This window comes from Gallus gallus, chromosome 2, assembly GCF_016699485.2.
Source record: "Gallus gallus isolate bGalGal1 chromosome 2, bGalGal1.mat.broiler.GRCg7b, whole genome shotgun sequence".
Lineage (NCBI taxonomy): Eukaryota > Metazoa > Chordata > Aves > Galliformes > Phasianidae > Gallus > Gallus gallus.
The window spans coordinates 63,290,245-63,310,060 of NC_052533.1; the positions used below are offsets into that span (position 1 = coordinate 63,290,245).

At 39.2% G+C, this 19,816-nt stretch overlaps 1 protein-coding gene across 1 annotated transcript in view; it reads left to right on the forward strand.

The window, feature by feature from the left end:
* OFCC1 (orofacial cleft 1 candidate 1) overlaps positions 1 to 19,816 on the forward strand; it is a 178,537-nt gene that overhangs the window by 105,715 nt on the left and 53,006 nt on the right. The window contains exons 17-18 of the mRNA XM_015275986.4: positions 16,356 to 16,574; positions 18,408 to 18,660. Coding sequence (XP_015131472.3) covers positions 16,356 to 16,574; positions 18,408 to 18,660 — 472 coding nt within the window. The remainder of the gene's footprint in view (positions 1 to 16,355; positions 16,575 to 18,407; positions 18,661 to 19,816) is intronic.

Below are 19,816 nucleotides of genomic sequence, written 5' to 3' on the forward strand. Positions count from 1 at the left end.
GACTTTTTTAAATTTTATTTTGAGAAAGCACTTTCCACTGGAAAATTAATTTTTTCAAAATATGTAATTGGAGAGAAGAGCTGTTAACTCTCAGTTCAGGAAATGATAACAAAGCTTGGACACTGTTGAAATATTCAGTCTCGACATTTTTTAAGTGACTTTTGTTTCACATGTTTTAATATATACAGAATTCCTCATTTTCTCTTGAAAAGATCAAGATTATTTCAAGTAGTTTAAATGATCAAAACAGGTCATTTCACTAACCAGAATACCAGCTTGCATATATATTGTTTTCCACATTTTAATCCTGATTTGGGACCAGAATTGTATTTGAAAATCTTCACGTTAAGGGAGAGCTACTTTTCATCTCTATTCTGCAATCAGAAACTTTTAAGAGACCATCATACCTTACTTGAAGTGAGATCCTGTGAAGCATGAAATAAATAATACACATTCTCTTTGCGTGCATTGGTAAGTAATTGCCTTGTGAAACTCCTACATCTCAGCAACAAGTAATTAGATTTAATATGAAAAAAGAACAAATGGACACTAAGGAAAGCTTCCCCACCCGCTATTGGCTTATTTTATCTTGGAGAATATTCTTACTGTTTGTACCTCAGAATCATTTTATAGTCCTATTATGATGTATGCAATGAAGAATGTTATAGGTAGGGACCTTTGCATTCATTTTTCTTTATGCAGATAGTTATTATGTGCCTTCATGCTTGTTCTCAAGCTCCATTTCTGCCATTTCTCTGCAAGCCTTTTTTTTCCCTGCTCCCTTGTTTCAATTTCTGTTGGAATCAATAGAGTTCGGGCCAATGATAGCTAGAGCATTCCCTGACTTTTTAGAATTGATTGGATGGCATGTTCAAAAATTATCACATAATAGAAGAACATTCACAGAGAAATGTTACTGTATTTTATGTTCATTTCTCACCCAGCTTCACAGAACCTGGTTTTTCCCAGATTTTCTGTTTTGTGTCTGAGTGGAATCTGAGGACTTCCAGCATTTATTCAAGATGTCTGGACCTTTGACAGCCCATGTAGCAATTCCAGATGCAACCACTGGACTGTACAGACTTGCTCTACAGTACATGAGAGGGGATTGCTCTGTGCCTGAGACATGTTAGATCTATTGTGTGTGGATTAATAGCCTGCAAATGTGCAAGAAATCTGGTGTGCTCTAGACGCCTTGGACTTGCCACATACACTCAGATCTCTGGACGGTACTTCTGTAGTAAATCTACCATAACCCTGACTTGATAGTATGTACACACTCAATGGAGTGTGTACATGCTCTGCAGTGCATGTATATCTGCTCCTTATGAGAAAACCATGAGGTATGAGTACAGTAAGTAGTACAGCTGCAGCTCTTGAATACAAAAGTGAAAAATAATGTAATTATTTTGGCTTATTTCATTATTATTTAACAAAATTATGGATATCTTACATACTAATTTTTGTTCAGTGCAACGAGATGTATTTCACAGTATGACTCTGTGTTAGGAGGTTTATTACTACTCTGATCTGTTAGGGGCTAATTTCCAGACTGCACTGCTCAATCTACAGATGAAGAGGGGGAAAAAAAAAAGCCCCCAGACAAATTATGTTGTAAGTAGAGTTTCTTCAGCTTCTGGAATTGTGACTCTGCCAATGTGAAATTCCCAAATGCTGTTTAATGTTGGGAATTCCGTAAGTTTCAGTTTATGCCACACTTAAAAATTCAAGTTCATTATATGCAAGTTCCTTTTCTTCTTACCTTCATGCTGGACAGAATACCAACTGGTGAAATATCAGGGTGACTTACAAAGATCCATTCAGTGAATTTAGATGAGCCTATATGCATGGTATAACTGTCTTGATCAAAGGACTTGCTTTCACACAAAGTTGACTAACTTCCAAATGATTGGAAACAGCTTTTTTCCAGCTCAGATTGGGTGATAATAACGTGGAAAGAACAGAAGCTTCAAGAGGCATGCTCTTTGACAGCTATGTTGGAGGAAGGCATGAAAGACTATTGCAGAGCAGAAAAGACAGTCTGTTCCAGAATAGAGACTATTTCTGGGAAAGCAGAGGTAGAGGAGATCCTGACTTACTGAAGAGAGCTCTGACCTCACTCAAAGGAGTGTTCAAGAACAGTGAGAATGTGCAGAAATGATGATGAATGAAGTCTCTGTTTTAACCAATGTGTGCCCTGGGGAAGATGCATCATTTACACAGACTAGTCATAAAGCTGGAGTACTGCAGCCTGTGAAGTTAGATGTCATGTGAAGACAGCTGGGCTAGTACAGTTTTTTTTTCTGGAGGCTTAACACCTGTCTAACCAGAAGGCTGTGTTGCTATTCACTGAGACATTGACAAAATGGAGAGTTGGGCTGAGAGGAGGAACTCATTGAGATTCAACAAGGGTAGAGTTCTACATCTGGGGAGGAATAACTGCATACATCAGTACAGCTTATGGGTTGACCTGCTGGAGATGAGCTCTGCAGTGAAGGACCTGGGGGGGTCCTGGTGAACAACAGGTTGGCTGTGAGCTGGCACTGTTCTCTTGTGGATGAGAAGGCCAGTGGTATGGTGGGAGTGCATTAGAAAGAACAAGGCCAGTAGGTTGAGGGAGGTGATCCTCCCTCTCTATTCTGCCCTGATGAGGCCACATCTAGAATGTTGTGTCTAGTTTCAGCTCCCAGCTCAAGAAACAGAGGTATCTCCTAAAGAGAATCCACTGGAGGGCTACAAAGATGACTGGGGACCTGGAGCATTCCCTGTATGAGGAAAGGCTGAGAGACCGAGGGCTATTCAGCCTGGAGAAGGTTGAGGGGGGATTTTATCAATGCTTATAAGTATCTATAGGCTGGAAGTCAAGTGGATGTGGCCAGGCTCTTTTCAGTGTAGCCCAGTGACAGAACAAGGGGCAGTGGGCCCAAACTGAAACATAGGAAGTTCCACATGATCATGAAGAAAATCTTCATTACTTTGAGGATGACAGCACTGGGACAGGCAGCCCGAAGAGCAGCCTATGGAGTCTCCTCTGGAGATGCTCAAAACCTACCTGGATGCTTTTCTGTGTGATCTACTTTAAACCTGCTTTAGCTGGGGGTTGGACTGGATGATCTCCAGAAGTTCTTTCCAACTGCCATGATTCTGTGATTCTGTGATCACTGAAAGAAAGGAAGAACATTAGGGTGAATTTGACAATAGACACATCAGTACTTAGAGGTGATATTAAAAGAACTATTAGACATGTCAATTAATTTTCCTTTTCCTCATGAATGAGCATCTTAGCTATGCATCTTCTGTTTGATGCGGCAAGCAGTCATTTTTCCAGGTTCCTTCATGCTATGACAAGTCACAGCCCTCCTGAGACATAGATGAGACAGTATAATATAGTATGATTATTGTTCCTAACTTCATGAATGACTCTTAACTTTCCATCTGAAAGAGAATTTAATACTTATTTTGAATGTCAAATGATGTCTTGGGGGGGGGGGGGGGAATGCAGTTTCTATGCAGTTCAACATTGTTCCATACTTTTAATTTGATCGTCTCGCAACAAATGAGTTCAACCACCACTTCCAGTCTGAGATTCTGACCAGTCAAAGAACAAAAAGGAGGAACAAAGCCACCAATAACAATAACATCAACAGAAACAATGCCAGAGCACGCTCCTTTTACCATGAGAACTTGGAGGTTGCTGATGACCTTCATTAAATGTCACAACCAACTTCTGATGTGCTCAGCAGTGTCTCATGACCCAAAACCAGAAAGACAATCTAGACCATGGACTGGTTATATTTGTCTTTTGTGTCTAGAAATTAGCTGCTGGAATTTGCTGAGTGCCTCTAAAAATATAGCAGAAGGTTCACTGGAAAAAGACAACGTCTCTGTAAATCTTACCTTCAAACTTTGAGCTAGGCAAGTGAAAACTACTTAAAAAGCAGACAAAAAATAGAAAATAATTCCCCCCCTCCCCCCAAAAAAAAAGTCGCCAAAAAAAAAGCATGAACCACCAAAATGTCTTTCATACTCCCCCCGCCCCCCCTAGTAATGATTATGAGTCTTCAGACTAAGAATAACAGCATCTACAACCTGTGAATGAATTTGCCTTCAGGTTAAAAGAGAAGCAAAATTAAAAAATAACACAGTATGTTAACACAATTTTAAGGTTACACAATTAAAGTATCACCAAACAGAAGCCAGGAGATGTGAAAACTGAAGTTTTAACGTGGCTGGAAAGTTCTGATGTACTGTGGATCAAGTAAGTTTTAGATAGATCCCTATGGAAAAAATAATATTGATGCTACGTTTTAAGCAAGAAAAAGTGTCTATAAAATATCATAATGTGAGAGAGCATTATTATTTGAATTGACCCAGAAGTTTTCGAAGTAGTCTGTATGCAGTAATCACAGAGCTCTTTCTCACTGCATTTCAACATCTGAATTTCCTTGTTATCTTTGTAAACCTCTCTCTGGCAGCCCTGCCTGGCTTCTTGAGGTTTTTATTATCGCTGCTACCAAACTTATGGGAAGGTGAGCAGGCTCCTTAGGTAAACAAAATTAACACTGTGTAAACATATCTGTTATGCTAGGCTTTAAAATTAAACAAAAAGCCCTGGATAAGGAGATAGGACCAATTGCAGTCCTGCTACACCAGGAGCTGCTGGGGGAGCAGCAGGCTTGATAGTGTTTCTTTAGCCCATCACTGTGAGTCTCGGCAAGGGCCAGCTTGTTCAAGGGCAGAGCATATGATCCCTCTGTGGGTACCTCTAGCTGAGTGAGTATCTTTGAGTCAAAGGAACCTCACCAAAAGTCAGTGAAATCTTGTCTGAATGTGGACCATTAGTGGAAGGCCTTATGGGTTTGAGATAAAGGAGTTTTGTCCCCAAGAACTGAGTGCACATCTTTGCTGTAGATAGAACAGTAGTTATTTAGTAAGAGCTAAGGCGGGTAGGAAAACTTGCTATTTTTTTTTTTTTACCCACCATGCTAAAAATCCAGCCTTTTGTCAGACTAAGGAAATGTTAAAGCTAAAATTCAGAATCACATCTGTGGTGCCTTTTGAATTTTAGTATTTGTTTCTTACCTTTATAGGTGAACCAGGCTCTTTGAAAAGTTGCAATTGTGTTTTTCAGGTATTTGGAGTTCTTTGATGAAAATCTAAAGCTTCTAAGAAAAAGCTGAACATAAGAGACAGTGAAAAATGTATTTTGTGAGCTTTTGCAAAAAAAAAAACAACCCAAAAAACAATAAGAAACCCCACCCTATATTATTACCAATACAATTCAAAACAAATATACACAGGGGAAAAAAAAAGCAGAAAATTTATTTCTGTGATAAATTCAATACTTGGTAGATATTATTTATTAGAGAGAGCAAAAAGAAAAAAAAAAAGAATCAAGGTTTTTGCTCTGCTCAGATGCATTGTTTTTCTATCTTAGGATTCATTAGACAAAAGTTTCTGAACTTTGGGGTTTATTTCTTAGCCAGGTTTCCTAGGAAGGCGAAGTATATTGAGTCAAACTATCACTCCCTCTAATAACTTCTGAATTTCTGGCCATTTTTAGTCAAACTTGATCAAGAGGAGCAGCCTGAGATTTAGTTCCTACAGACTTCATGAGATGAGAGGGCAGGGGAGAGGGGAAATACCACAGTTCTTGCCCCAGCTGAGAGAAACACTGAGGTGTGGCCTAACACAAAATCAATTCCACTTCTGAGAATCCTCATTATATGGGTGAAATCTCACAGCCCAGTCTCTTTTGAGCAGTCACTTCACTATATCTGAGTAGAAGGAGCAAGTTTATTGACATTTTTGAAAGTTATGTACCCCTTCTTTATTCTTGAGTGAGACTTCCTTTGGGTTAGAGGTGCTAACTCCAAAATATTCTACTCCCATCATTCTGGTTAAATTTCAAGTACAAAGAAGAAATAACAAAAGCTCTTTGAAACTGCAAAAAACTTGTATGGATGTTGATTAGCTATGAATTTAGCAAGTCAGTTTTCATTTTGAAGGACTTTGCCTTTTCTAAATCCTCACTTTCCACTCTCTAAATATAAAGATAAAGCTTTCTGTGAGGATGCTGATGTCTTAGACTAGCATACTACTGAGATGGGAGAGATGGCACAGGAAACGTATTTAAGGCTGCTCTGAAATTAATGCCTCCTGTTTTATTATGTTGGCCCATGACATCAGAAGCAGATGTTGGTGGGATGGCAGTAGAGGTTTAATCTTCCTATCAATATTCCCTTACATTTTGTTGCTGTGTGAGAGATAGCAGCAGAGGGACGGTCTGACAGAATGGCATCTGACTTGAGAATGCATAGGAAACAAAGGTGTGTAGTTGGATCCCTCTGCATGGAAGAAAATGGCATCCACAGACATTGCTTGATGCTTGCTGGGTGTTTCAGCAGACCACACAGTGGATGTGAGCACAGTGAGGCAGAGGGTGTTGCTTTTCAGCAGTAGAGACAGCAATGTGAAAGACGCACCACGTTCTGGATGGCCATGTAGATTTTTACAAACATGGCATGCAGGGTCTTGTTCACTGGTGGTAATGCATAGCTCATGGTGATGACTATGTTGAAAAAATAGTGTTCCGTAGCTAAGAATTTGCTCTATAAAATAGTGTTATTGTGCTTTTGTGTCTGTTGTAGTTTCCATGAAAATAAATAGGAGGCATCATTTTCAGAGTGACCTACGTAGATGCACAAACAAATGCTTTTTGCAGAGTCTTAATTGTAGGCAGTCATCTTTTTGTTACCCCAACATTGTCTACCTTCCCTTCTGTTTTTCATTATTGCCATACGTATGTGTTTCTTTCAATTATGCTAGTTTGTGTTTTGGCTTGTATTGGAGGTCAGTTAGTCATACCTGGTAAAGCAGTTTGGGATGTGTATGAGAAGAAAGGCCCTCCCCAAAAAGCACAGATGCAGAGCACAGTTTTATACAGAGTACTCAAAAATACATAGTGTATTCATTATATTACACTTTCAAAATTGCAAAACAACATTTCTACCAAGAAAATTATGTCCCTTGTATCATTTGAGCATGTATGTTTACGTAGAGCTATGTATTACAATGGTGCTGTGCAGTAATTAGCAGTAAGTTTCAAGATTTCTCAGCACCAGACAGGAAGGTTTGCTTCTCATAGCAAATGTCCCCTTTGGGAAGGGAATTTCAGATGAAGAGCATTGCACTGGATCAATAGATGACACCAACAGGAAAGGAAGCTTGCATTTGTCTTGCTGTGTCTTACATGCAGCTATAGGCAATATAGGAAAGTATGTTATCTAGAGATTGTTTCTGATAAGGGAATATCCCTCAAACTCCCCGTGCAGCTAGCAATCACACATTGATTTTTAGAAAAACAAGCTGTGGCAATTTTTAAATTTCTGTTTTATACTCTGGAAGCAGGGGACTAAATGTCTTCACATTGAAGGAAAACTTGTGAAATTTCTCTCCGAAGGCAGCCTGCTATAGCACTACTTGAACACCTTGAACACAGCTAGTATCCATTATGTCATCTGGGATAACAAGCAGGAAGAGAGCACTGCACAAGAAATTACACAGTTTTCTTTCTCTATTTTTTTTTTTTAAGGCGGGAGACCTGATTTCTATAAACAACCCCCTAGAGGTACTCCCCTACCAATAGCAGCCCACTGTGGAATAGATGAGGTTCTCATTATGTATCCCCCATGTCTTGATCATAATTTCGATCACGGTTGACATTCTGGTCCAGTTATATCAGGTACGTTCTGTGTTAAGTCCTTTAGAAGACTGGGATAAAACCCTACTGAATGCAGGATCGTTTTGCCTTGGGGAGAGAGTTAGTCAAAGTGCACATAGTTCAAGGTGGATTTCTAGTCAGATTCTGCAGCACTGGGGCATTCAGAAAGAAATATTTTTGAATTGAACATAGCTCAGAAGGAATTAAATTAGTTCTTTAATGCCTGTTTTCTTTCTCCAGAGCTATCAACACAAATTACATTCTAAACTAGGCAACTAAATATAATAATGCGGCATTAAATTGAAAATAAAAAGTTAATACTGTTATTACGTGGTGCATTTTGTTTGACTAAATTGCATAGATATTTTCCACCATAATTTCAGTGGTGTTTATAAAGGTCTTTTAAAAAGATTTCAGTTTAACATTTCCTATAGCTGTGCTTTTTCAAAATGTAATTGAATTTAAGATGTCTTTACAGTATCTATTTTTCTCATCTTGATAACTGCTTAATGATGTTTAAAATAGTATCTCAGAGTATTCTGCAGATGCACATAACCTTTTCCTTTTTCTTCTATTCGTTCATTTTTCTTTCTTTCTCTGACTTCCCTACTTTTTTTTTCTTTTTTTGCTTGGGCTTTTAAAGACTTAAGTAAGCTGTCCTAAAATAGATTTTTTTCTGTCAGAACTGTTTGTATTAGAGCAAACATTTTTTAAAATGAAATGTTATAACATCAGTCATCTGCTCAAACCTCAGATTGCTCTTGTTTATCAAAACCTCAAGGAAGAGTTCGGACAAAGTATTTCAGACAGTTTTCTGTTGGTGAGATTTATTTTTCACTGTATTGCATTTTCACTGTCTTTTCATGAACTGCCTTATGTGGTCACATTTAAACCTGGAAAGATTTATTTTTAACTGCTTTCTGACTGACTTTACCTGACTCACATTGTACTTGACTTTCTTCATGGGTTGGTATTTCTGTATCAAACTCTTCTCTGTGTGGATGTATTGACAAAGTAATATTAACTAAGAAGAGACAATTGATATTAAGAAACAAATTAATTCCTAATGTTAAAACTGCTCTAAAGATGCATCCCATCCTTCCCCCACCCTCCATCTGTTTTGCCTACTTAGTTCTGCCTTAGAAAATTTGCTACAGGAAGGAAATGTTGTTTTTGTCAGGTTGGTATGGAAGCTGATAGAGGTCTGACTGAAAATAGTCACTAACAGACTTTTAGGACACCAGTAGTCTTTTAGAAGCATTTATACACAAGCTACAGCCTTAGATTGACCATTTTCTCTCATCTTTGAGCTCACCTATTGTGCACAATATAAATCTGCACATGAAGTGAACTGTGTATTAAGTTTAACAATTGGCATTCTAACTTTTTAGCATCTTCACATATGTATAGTTTTACCCATTGCAAGAGAGACAATGAGAGCATGCATGAATTCAACGTCTGTTTCAGCCTGTTGCAGTAAAAAATAGATACAACTGAAGAAGTAAAGGTTCTTTGACTCATGGTTTGTCTGTGTTCACATGAAGTAGCTTCATTGCTGTGCAGCCATCAAGCTAAAGGTCTTTCTGAAGTGCAAGAGTACCATGTGCAATGCATCTCTTGCCCTACTCTGTCCACAGCAGGACTCAAGTCTTTCAGTGCACACTGAAGGAACATGACCATTTGACTCCAGCTGTGGAGACCAATGCTCCTAGTATGATGCTGCTGCTAATTAACTCCAGGATGGAAAAGATCGAACTGTGCCTTTTGTTTCTTTCTTTCTCTCTTGTGTTTTTTCTTTTTTTTCTTTTCTTTTTCTTTTTTTTCCTAATACCCCAGGGCTGTCGCTTCTTTTGAAGCTTCATCACGCTCTGCTACAGTTTTCACCATAAACCTTCACCTGTTTGCTCAGTGGAGTTTCAACCAGTACTGGATTGCCATTATAACTTGGCAAACTCAGAGCCTTGTTTCCCAATGGCCTGCCAGCTAAATTGGTGTGTTACAGATGAATGCACAACTCACAGATGGTGCTTGAGTGTTTAGTGGCTCTCACAAGTAGATACATATTTGGTCAGGAGGAAGATTACATTTTTCCTCCAGATAGAGCAAATGTCCTTGGGGATGTTTTCTGTGTCAAGGTGGAAACAGTTCCACACATCAGGTATGGAGTACTCTCTTACCTTAACCAAGAGTATTATATACATGTATGCATATTTCTTTTCCTTCTGGTTAGGGTACACTGCAGCTGTTAATGTGAATCAAAAGTTTTGTCTCTATTCTCCCTAAGTTCTATAGATACCTATCATCTGTGTTTTTTTTCTTTTCTCTTTTCAACTGTGATGAGCTTGAAGGTGTATTTTTTTTCTCCTGTTACCATGTACGGTTCTTCTCAATGGCCTAAACTCTTTGATTGCAACCTCATGCACAAGGTTGAGCATTCACACTACTTGCTGTTAGACAGTTTTGTGAATAGTACTGTGTTTGTGACATCTACACCTCCACTGACCTCCCTCATCTCCTCATAACTGGGTCGTGTCTTTTTCTCATTCATTCACTGTTTTCTTATTTACTTAGAACAGTCAGAGGGCAAGAAGGAGTGGAGGAATTACATGCTTTTACTTCTTGACTGGCCTTGTCATGTCATGAGGATGAATAGCAGAGACTGTCAGCTGCCTTTTGTTTCTTTCTAGAATGAAATATAAAACAGAGCTTCTTAAAAGTTCTGCAAGCTGTAGAAATTTTCTTGTTTCATGTTCATTTCCATCTAGAGCTGGGACCAGACAGGCTGGAATGTTTTAACTTGTAAGGTTTCCAGACCGTTTTGCCAAGCCAACATGAAAATGCAACTGAACATGAACTAGACAGAGTTTTCATTGCTTACCTAAGCTGCAGCCATGATAATAATAATTTGTTGTTGGCGCTTTTGCTTTGCCATTGTCAGATGCAGCTCAAAGCTGAAATGTGCAAAGCATTGCCAGCTACAAGGAACCATGTTGTCCTCCAGCACCATTGCTATTCTGCTTGAACTTGTGATCCTTCCTTCCTCCTATGATTCTTTCTCCAGTTTATTAGGAAATCTCTTCTTAAAAACTTCTCAGTTACTCCATCAGGAAATTCTTAGCTGTTCAGAGGCAGAAGATGGACATCATAGAATCATTAAGGTTGGAAAAGACCACTAAGACATCTAGTACAACCGCCAAGCCATCATCATGCCTACTAACCATGTGCCTCAGTGCCACATCTACATGTTTGTTGGACTCTTCCTAGAATGATGACTCCACCACCTCCCTGGGCAGCCTATGCCAGTGCCTCACCACTCTTTCAGAGAATAATTTTTTCCTAATGTCCAACCTGAACCTCCCCTGAGGAGAGGCTGCTGAGGACAAGAATCTGCTGGTATTTGTTAATCTTCTGTCATCATAAACTCTTTTATAGAGAGAGTGTTGAATATGTTGTGGCTAACATGGATGTATGGAGATGAATTTGAAGCTCTCAGCACTTCTTTCCCTTCCTCTTTAATGTGCACATCTTGTCCCAGTGACACGTTGTCCATCCCTCAGTACAGAATTGTGTAGTTGTCTCCATCTGAGGCAGCCACTGTGCCAGAATACATCCCTCTGAGATTCTTGGCATGCGTGTGTTACACAAAACACTCAGCTGGTATGCTTGTTCTAGATCCTGCCTACGTATGTTATGCAAACACACCTGGGCTGTTGCTGGTGCAGAGCTTGCTGCCTGCTTCATGGGCTGGCACAGCCTGGACCCTATAAAGGACCTGGTTGCTCTCACCCTCCTGCCCAGCCTGGTGGGGCATGGTAGGTGCTCTCCAGAGCACCCATGTGCCTGCATCACACATTTTGCAGCCAACTAAAGTAATTAATAGCTGGCTATTTTTTCCTGCTTTGCAAGGACATTTAATTCCTAAAGCCTTCCTTCAATGTTTTTGGATGTTGGAAGCTGTCTTCTGACAGCTTTTTTTCTCACCACTTGTGCACCTGAAATATAATCCTATTATGATTTCCAACATTTCTTCTATACCACAATTTTGGATTTTTCAGCAAGCTGTAGAACAAATGCTTCTATTGGCATTTGGAATAACCTAATATTAGGAATAACCTAATATTCCTTCACATTTCTTTCCACCTCTCTCATAGCAGATAGCCTGCAGATAATCCCCATAATTGCTGGTGGTTCTCACTTCCTTGGTGCTTGTAAGCTTACACATTGAAACTGTAAGTGTATTCTGGAAAGCAGTGCATACAAATAAAAAAAATATTTTATTGGGAGTCCAATAGATAGAATAATGAACTGTAACTCATCAGAGTTTAATTCAGAACTCTGCTACTGGCTTATTGGGCTAAGTCATTGTAGTGTCATGGAATAGCCTGGAATAAACAAAGATTTGTTGTAATGCAACGTGAACTTTATAAAGGAGAAATATTATGCAGGGGGATACACTCTTTCTAATACACTCTTTTAATAATACACTCCTTCTAATGGTATTTTATATATATGCATGTATGTATATATAATATATATATGTTTATGTTGCGCATAGTTGAATTAACTAGATGCTGTTCTGTCTCATGCTTCATAGAAAGTACTGTTAACTGTTTTCCATTTCAAGGGCTGCATGTATTAGTGTGTTATCTTTAGATGTATATTCATATTCAGCGTGTTTTTTCATTGGAAGTGATAGTAACTGTGGGTATCATTTATTACATATTCATTATTGCTGACAAAAACTAAAGGACCTGGACTCATTTATGGATAGCACACTAAATTTAAAGGCCTACCACTTATGGTGATGATAAAGAGTAGTCTTTTTATTTGTAAACCAGGTAAATGTGTCACACGGAGTATTGGAGTTTGAGGACTGGGATTTCCTAGAAGTAATTTGTGCGAATTCTTTTCCGTTTGCGTTTGCTCTTTAAATATCATCTTTGGGTGTATGGGTAACACATAATGTTTACTTTGCTTTATTTTATGGAAAGTAAGTAATAGATACTTTCGGGACTGGATCCTGAATACCTTAGCTGTTATACACTGGTGTAGTTCTGGAACAAGCAGGGTTACATCAGCTGAGAATCCACCCCTAACATCAGTAAGTGCCACTCTCTCAGTGCTTTATAGAAATGTTCACTGTAGTTTGTCAGCAGCAAAGCTGTCACCCAAGAGTACACACTGCCTTCTATCAGCCATTACTTTTCTGTTATCATCATCAAGTGTAGCTTAAGAGAATCTATGCATCGTTTCTTTCCTTCTGAACAATTTCCATCAAAATAATTGACCTGCTTTTATGGTAATTTAGTCTCTGCGATTTGTTACTCCAGCGTTTTGCAAAGAAAAATGCAAAACTAATGCCCTAGAACAGAAACACTCAGCCAAATTACTTACCAGTAATCCAAGGAATCATGGATAAATCCATTCCTCAAGTGGCTTCTCATTCAGAGCTTTATATCATTTTCACCCAAGGGTTGAGGTTGTTTGTTTGTTTGTTTGTTTTTGGGGGTGGGGGAGTTGTTTTCTTTTTGAAAGGTAATACTCAAGCTCTCTGCCCTAGAGCAACTTTATATAAATCTTTTCTGAAGAGTGTATCTGCCAGTGCTGCCACTCCACCCACGAGCATTCACTATAGCAGCACCAGCTAAAAATATTTAAAGGGGTTGTTTCCACTTGTTTGGTGCATTTCATTTCATGCTTCTGCCTCCTCCTTTAATCATCCCTCTAAAAAGTCAATAAAAGGTATAATTTAAACCCACTGTTTTGAAGTGACAACCAGTAAACCGCCTTGTATCATGATTAATGAGCTCTCAGGAATACTTTGCCATAACTTACGTGTACGTTGGGGCTCACTGAATTTGTTTTGAAGTAAATGGAGAGATTCAAGTTATGGGTTGGGGCCTTCACTGAGTCACTGAATATGCTGTATTTTCCAGGAATTTCTACCGCTGCTCCTGATGTTTGTGTTAAGGTGTTATACAGTCCTAGGGAAGTACAATAAATGGCACTCATGGAGTATGGAGTGTCTGACAAGTAAAACAATAAGGAGGACTTCAGTTTCCAGGCTAGAATCTAGAAACTGGGGTCAAGGTGTGTGGTGAAAATCATGAAGTCTTTCAGAGAAAAAAAATGCTGTTTCAAAAATCAAAACAAAGTTCTTTCACTTGACATAGTGAGTATGTTTTTCTTCTGTGAAACTTCTGTGAAAGCGCTGATTGCATTGAGAAGTCCTGTCTCCATGAGGAAGAAGCTCCCTCACCTTCCCAACCTGGCATTCTGATCACTAATATGTCTTTCTGGGTCTTCAGGAACACTATAATTGGAAGAGAACTTTATTTTCAGCACTCTTCTTTGAGCTGAATGTCCTCCTCTGTTAGGTAGGAGGAGTGATTTATGTCTTGAAAAATTTTACAAATGGTATATTGATTCTTTCACTCTAGTGTTGTTTGTTAAAAGTAGCTTAATTTAGTAAAGTGAACCCAAATAATCTGGTAGCAAATGACTTCTCCCTGAAACGATGGTTCCAATCCGCAAATTTGTGGAAAATACGTGATTACTCTCAGCACTGAGATGATGATTGGCAGTGATCCCTATAGGATGTGGATTTCTTGTATGGATGAGGACAGGTGGGACGCCTGTGTGATTCTTCTTGTTTGATTAGGGATAAGAAGGGTATTGTGAATGCAGGCAGTACTATTCTGTTCTTTTTAAAATGTATTTATTTATTTGTTTTTTGCGAAAACAGTGGAGTTTAACTACAAAATGGTGTGGCTAATCCTACCCTATTAACTCTCCTAAAGTGGTGAATACCTTATATGTAGATTTGGAGATTCAGATGGAAATTATTAGAAAGGGCAATATATGTTTCTTATATTAAAATAAATGCAGTAAAACGTTATCGTCAGAGTTCAGAAGATCCAGAATACCATGACCATTTTAATTATGATTCTTAGTTTACTTTTTTTTTGTCACAAAAACCTAGACTATGATTTCGCGTTAATGAAAATTGTGTTGTGATGCTTCTGCAGGCAACTGTGGGTAAATAATTACAGTGTGAGGAAAGTGATTCATAATGTGGCTCTAAGCCCGTGCGGTAGTGCTTTGTGACTAATTAGGATGTAAGTAAAGTGGACTTCAGTGTCTCAAAAAGTTCTTCAAAACTTCTGACAGATCAGTTTTTAGCCACTGAAAGCATCACCAATTTCAGCCCTACAGATGATTCTGTGGGAAATTTTAGTGATTTGTACTTGAGGCATTCTTAAAGACAGATATACTAATTTTTGTGATGTGTCCCTCCTAACTGTTCCTTCTATTCTTTGAACAGATAGGTAACTAAATCTTGAGCTTTCTCATGAGGTGTTGAGCTGAAGCCATGCCTCCTCCTCCTCTGTAGGCATTCTGTTCAACACTAAGTGTCAGCAGTAATGTAATGCCAAGGCCAGTCCAAAATCCAGGACTATAACTGAGAAGATTTTATTTGTTTTGTTTTCTTTTATTAATATTATTATTATTATTATTGAATTTGTCTTGCTCGTTCAAACCTAGACTAAGTGTAGAATATTTATGAATTTCTCCATGGCTATTTGTAATAGCAATGAGAGTTCTGAGAGATGTGGGATTTCTGACTGCTGGAGAAAGAAACATACAGAGTTATCTAAGGAACATGCAGATGTAGACAGGAAAATACTTAAAGAGTATAAAGTACAGTGCAAATATTGCTGTCACTTCTTCAGTCATATGCTACAATTAAAAAAGCCAGTATGTTTCCATCTACAAAAAGATCTTTATATTTATGAACTTTAGGAAAACTTAATCAATATAAGTAATGACTTGAATACAATGACGTCATATTTATTCCTAGAGTTGTGCATCTCAGCTGCTTAGTCATTTAAATCAGTGGAAATAAACATAGCAGTTAGTTTCAAAAGGTCAGAGAAGCTACTGTCTTTTCAGCTTTGAATCAGCTGAGGGACTCGAGTTTCTTGGAAATATAATGCCAAGACTGTGTCTGTGCATCTCATTTCTTTTTCCTTTTTTTTTAAATTCCCACCCACCTTGGAAGCAGTATTGTAGTGATCTGAAAGGGCAGATACCACAGTCAGTAGGATACTGTACTGTGCAAGTTCCTTTCCATTTCCTCTTCCACTTGAAACTAGTTTAAAGGGGAGTTTTAGTCTACCTTGTATACTGAACTATTTGATGTTCTCTTAGGTGAATGCCAGAAAGCTGTTCACATTTTTTAAATAAAATGAATACGTTGTCAGTACAAATATGGCAATTCTTTCACCCTTTTCTCAGAAAGAAAATAAGTGAAAAAGTGTTCCTTGCAGAGCCACTTGCATGAAAATTAAAATCAAAATGAAAGCAAAAGACATTTAAAAACTTTTGATTTGTTGTGTTTTTTATCAAAGTGGTGGTTCCTGGGAGAAAGCCACCTATCATCTAGACTGCAGTGGACTCAAATTTTGTGTGTGTGTGTGTGTGTGTGTGTGTCAGATGTGTTGGTCAATCAAATGTTATGATCAGAACACATTTGTCTATATAACAGTGCTTTACTGTCTTTCAGGGACTGCTATTCCTTGTATGTGTTTTCCAAAGGACTCATCATCATTTTATTTGCATATATTTGCAGCCGCTGCTCTGCTGTCAAGGTGAAGCTATTCAGAAGGGTTGCTGAGCATTTCCATTTTGGGGTATATGCAACCTTTTCAGAACTGGGAGCAGCACACTGGCGTTCCTGGGACTTCTGGCTGCTTGTACTGCTGGTCTTGTTGCTTTGGTTCCTGAGACTCTACCTGCATTACTGTAGCCAGTGGCTCTTCCTTCAGAGCATCTCAGTTCCTGTTACAAAGTAAGTTCTGCTGTCTTCTTTCTCTCTTGGAATATTTCTACTAATTGTCTAATTCAAAGAATGTTATGAAGAGAATTGGTGACTGAGACCTTTGCTAAGGGCCTTTCATGCGAGCCCACATGGGAGCCTTTGCAAAGATTAGGAGAGTAAGGACCACATCCAGGTTCCAGATATGTACATGTGACTGTAACTGAAAGGTGAATGTCTTAGTAGTGTATATTTTAAATTCAGAACAGGATGTATCCATTTATGCATCTTGTGCCATCTTTACCTCTTACTCCTCTGATAAATCCAGCAGATGATGTATCTTCTTCCACAAGAATCGTTTATCATTTTGGATGAAGTATTTCAAAATGCCTAAGAAGTGCACAAAACTGAAGAACCATTTAAATCATTTTTGATGTTACCAACATGATCTATGAGTAAAATACTTCAGAAGAATTTAGGTTTGATATATCAGTTTTCCTGTGAGGACTACAATGGGTTGGCATATTTTAACTATATGATACATTAACTTTGGATCGGGAATGAGAGCTCTCTAGAGAGCTTCAGGAAAACCATTACATGTCATTACTTGACATGAAAAATAAAAGATGAAGAATAACTCCACAAGGTGATGGATACCTAGTTCCCCATATGTTGCTGTGGGAAGAGAATAGGCATATAAAATAAAAAAGAACTGCTGTAGTTAGAGTAGGAAAGATTTTTCCAAGGCAAGCAGATACATATTGTTTTGACTATAAAGTATTAAAAAAAAATAAAATCATTTATAGTTTTTTTTTTAAAATCTTTTGGTAGAAGCCAGTAACTTGCAGCTCTATGCCCTGTCTCTGCTTTGTGCTAAACTGGGTGATATTGGGATTATCAGTTACAATCTGAACAGGGAGTCTGAGCAGAATCTGGTCTGTGCTGGATATAGTTAGGGCTGCCTGCTAGATCTTGATGCAAGGCCAGCCATGTCTCACTTCTGGCCTTGCAGAGACCAGGCAGGCTCGGCCATCTGGCATTAAAACTTCTGGGAGGCCAAGCATCAAATCTGTGAAAGCAAAGGAAATGGAACAGAAGAAAGCAAGGTATGACAGAGAGATGGTCATGTTCAAAGCCACTAATCACAGCTGTCCCAGGCAGTCAGCTACATTAATAAGCCCTCAAGTCAAGATGCCCTGGATCAGCATCCAAATCTGGAGCTACATACCCTCAGAACAAGTGATGGAGTTGGACACCTTCCAGTCCCACATAATATGGTGGTAGCACTCATATCAGAACCAAAGTGCAAATCAAACCAGTTTACCTGTAGCAAGGAATGAAGTCTAAGCCAGTTCAATCTTAAATTTCAGTATCTGTAGCTCATAATATCAGATGCACTTCCTGCCTCCTAGAGCACCAGCATGTTTACTTGTTAGACAAGCTTTTTAAATCCCTCTTCCGTGGTGGCAACAGGGATGTTTCAGTCACTTGAAGGATGCTACATGCTGTGTCTTCAGTGACACATTTTCCACTTTGTGCAGTGCCCAAACATGCTGTGGTATGCAGAGGGGGGTCAGCTCTTAGGGCCTGTGCTCATGTTGCTGTTGGTGGGAGCTAGCATCCTCCTGTAACACAGCCTGGCCTGTCCCATGGGCCTGGTTGTGCATCTGCTGAAATGAGAGTCAGAGGGGACAGAAGGATGAGGAGACAGGAGGAGGTTTTGTGTAGCATCATACTCTTTTGGTTGATGTTTTATGGCCAAGATAAGGACACAACTTCACAATGCAATGTGCTGTATGCATTATTCTACTTTTTAATGGTCTGTCCAGGAGCACAAACAAACTTGCTCCTTGTACTTATTTACAGATTCAAGTTTTTCCCTCACACTGTTGAACTGTGCTACCAGAACTCCTTGCTGCAGACCAGTGAAGAGTTGGTCATGGTCGTGGTGGGACCCCTAACATTGAATGCTGGGTTGCTGCTTATGGTCCTCATCAGATGGGTCTGTCAGCAGAGATTTGACTCATTCCCTTCCTTCTTGTCAAAGTTTATCATAGCTCTGGGACTCTGGACAGTGCTGGACCCGTTGGCAGTGTTTATAGTGGATTCATTCCTGGGGGTAAGTCACTTAAAATAACTTGGACATGAGTCCTTGACGTAGAAGTTTGTTTTATTCATTGAATCAGCGGAAGATATGAAATTCCACCCGTGGCAATGTAACATGAAAGCTAAAAAGAAATTAAATAATAATGTTATACATTACCTTTTTATTAACAAAATTCCCTTCTAATGGAGTCACCGTGTTTCTGCATAGAATTAAGATCACTGCACGAGCCATATATGGAGATGAGAAAATGAATCCACCCCTGGAATGATTGCATCTCCTTTGAAAAGGATTATTTCAATTTGGGATATTAATGGAGATAGATAGGTTAATGAGGGGTCCTGAGTATTAGCATTTCAGAATTTTTTCTGAGCATTAAAAAAACTGAAAAAAAAACTAGCAAAACCAAAAGGACGTGTTGTTATGCACTTCTCCAACATGGGAGGTAATTAATACTCATTTCTGGCATATCTAGAAGACCTGTAAGGTCACAGAATCATAGAATGGCTTAGGTTGGAAGGGACCTTAAAGGTCATCTAGTTCCAATTCCCCTTCCATGGGCAGGATTTCCCCTCACCAGCTCAGGCTGCCCAGGGCTCCCTCCAATCTGGCGTTGAACACCTCCAGGCGTGGGGCACCCACAGCTTCTCTGGACAGCCTGTGCCAGTGCTTCACCACTAAATTCTAACCTAAATTTCCTTTCTTTTAGTCTAAAGCCATTCCCTCTATTCATTACATTTTACTATCAAACTGTGTAAAGCATCAGTACCCCTCCTATTTATAAGCTCCCTTCAAGTACTGGAAGGCTGCAATGAGGTCTCCTTGGAGCCTTCCCGTCTCCACACTGTGCAACCCCAGCTCCCCCAGCCTCTTTGTAGGAGAGGTGCTACAGCACTCTGATCATCTTTATGATTCTCCTCTAGACTCTTCCAACAGCTCCACATCTTTCTTGTGCTGGGGGCCCCAGGCCTAAACACGGTACTCCAGGTGGGTCTTCGTGAGGGCAGGCATGAAGACACAAAGACAGCCATCTCATGGAAATACTCTCATTGTACAAAGTCTTGAAAGCAAAGATCCCAGCTCCACCTGTGCCTGCATATGGGCTGCATAGCCCATCTATGCATTGGTGGCAAGGAGACCTCTGCCACATAGGAGACAACGCCCAGTCACC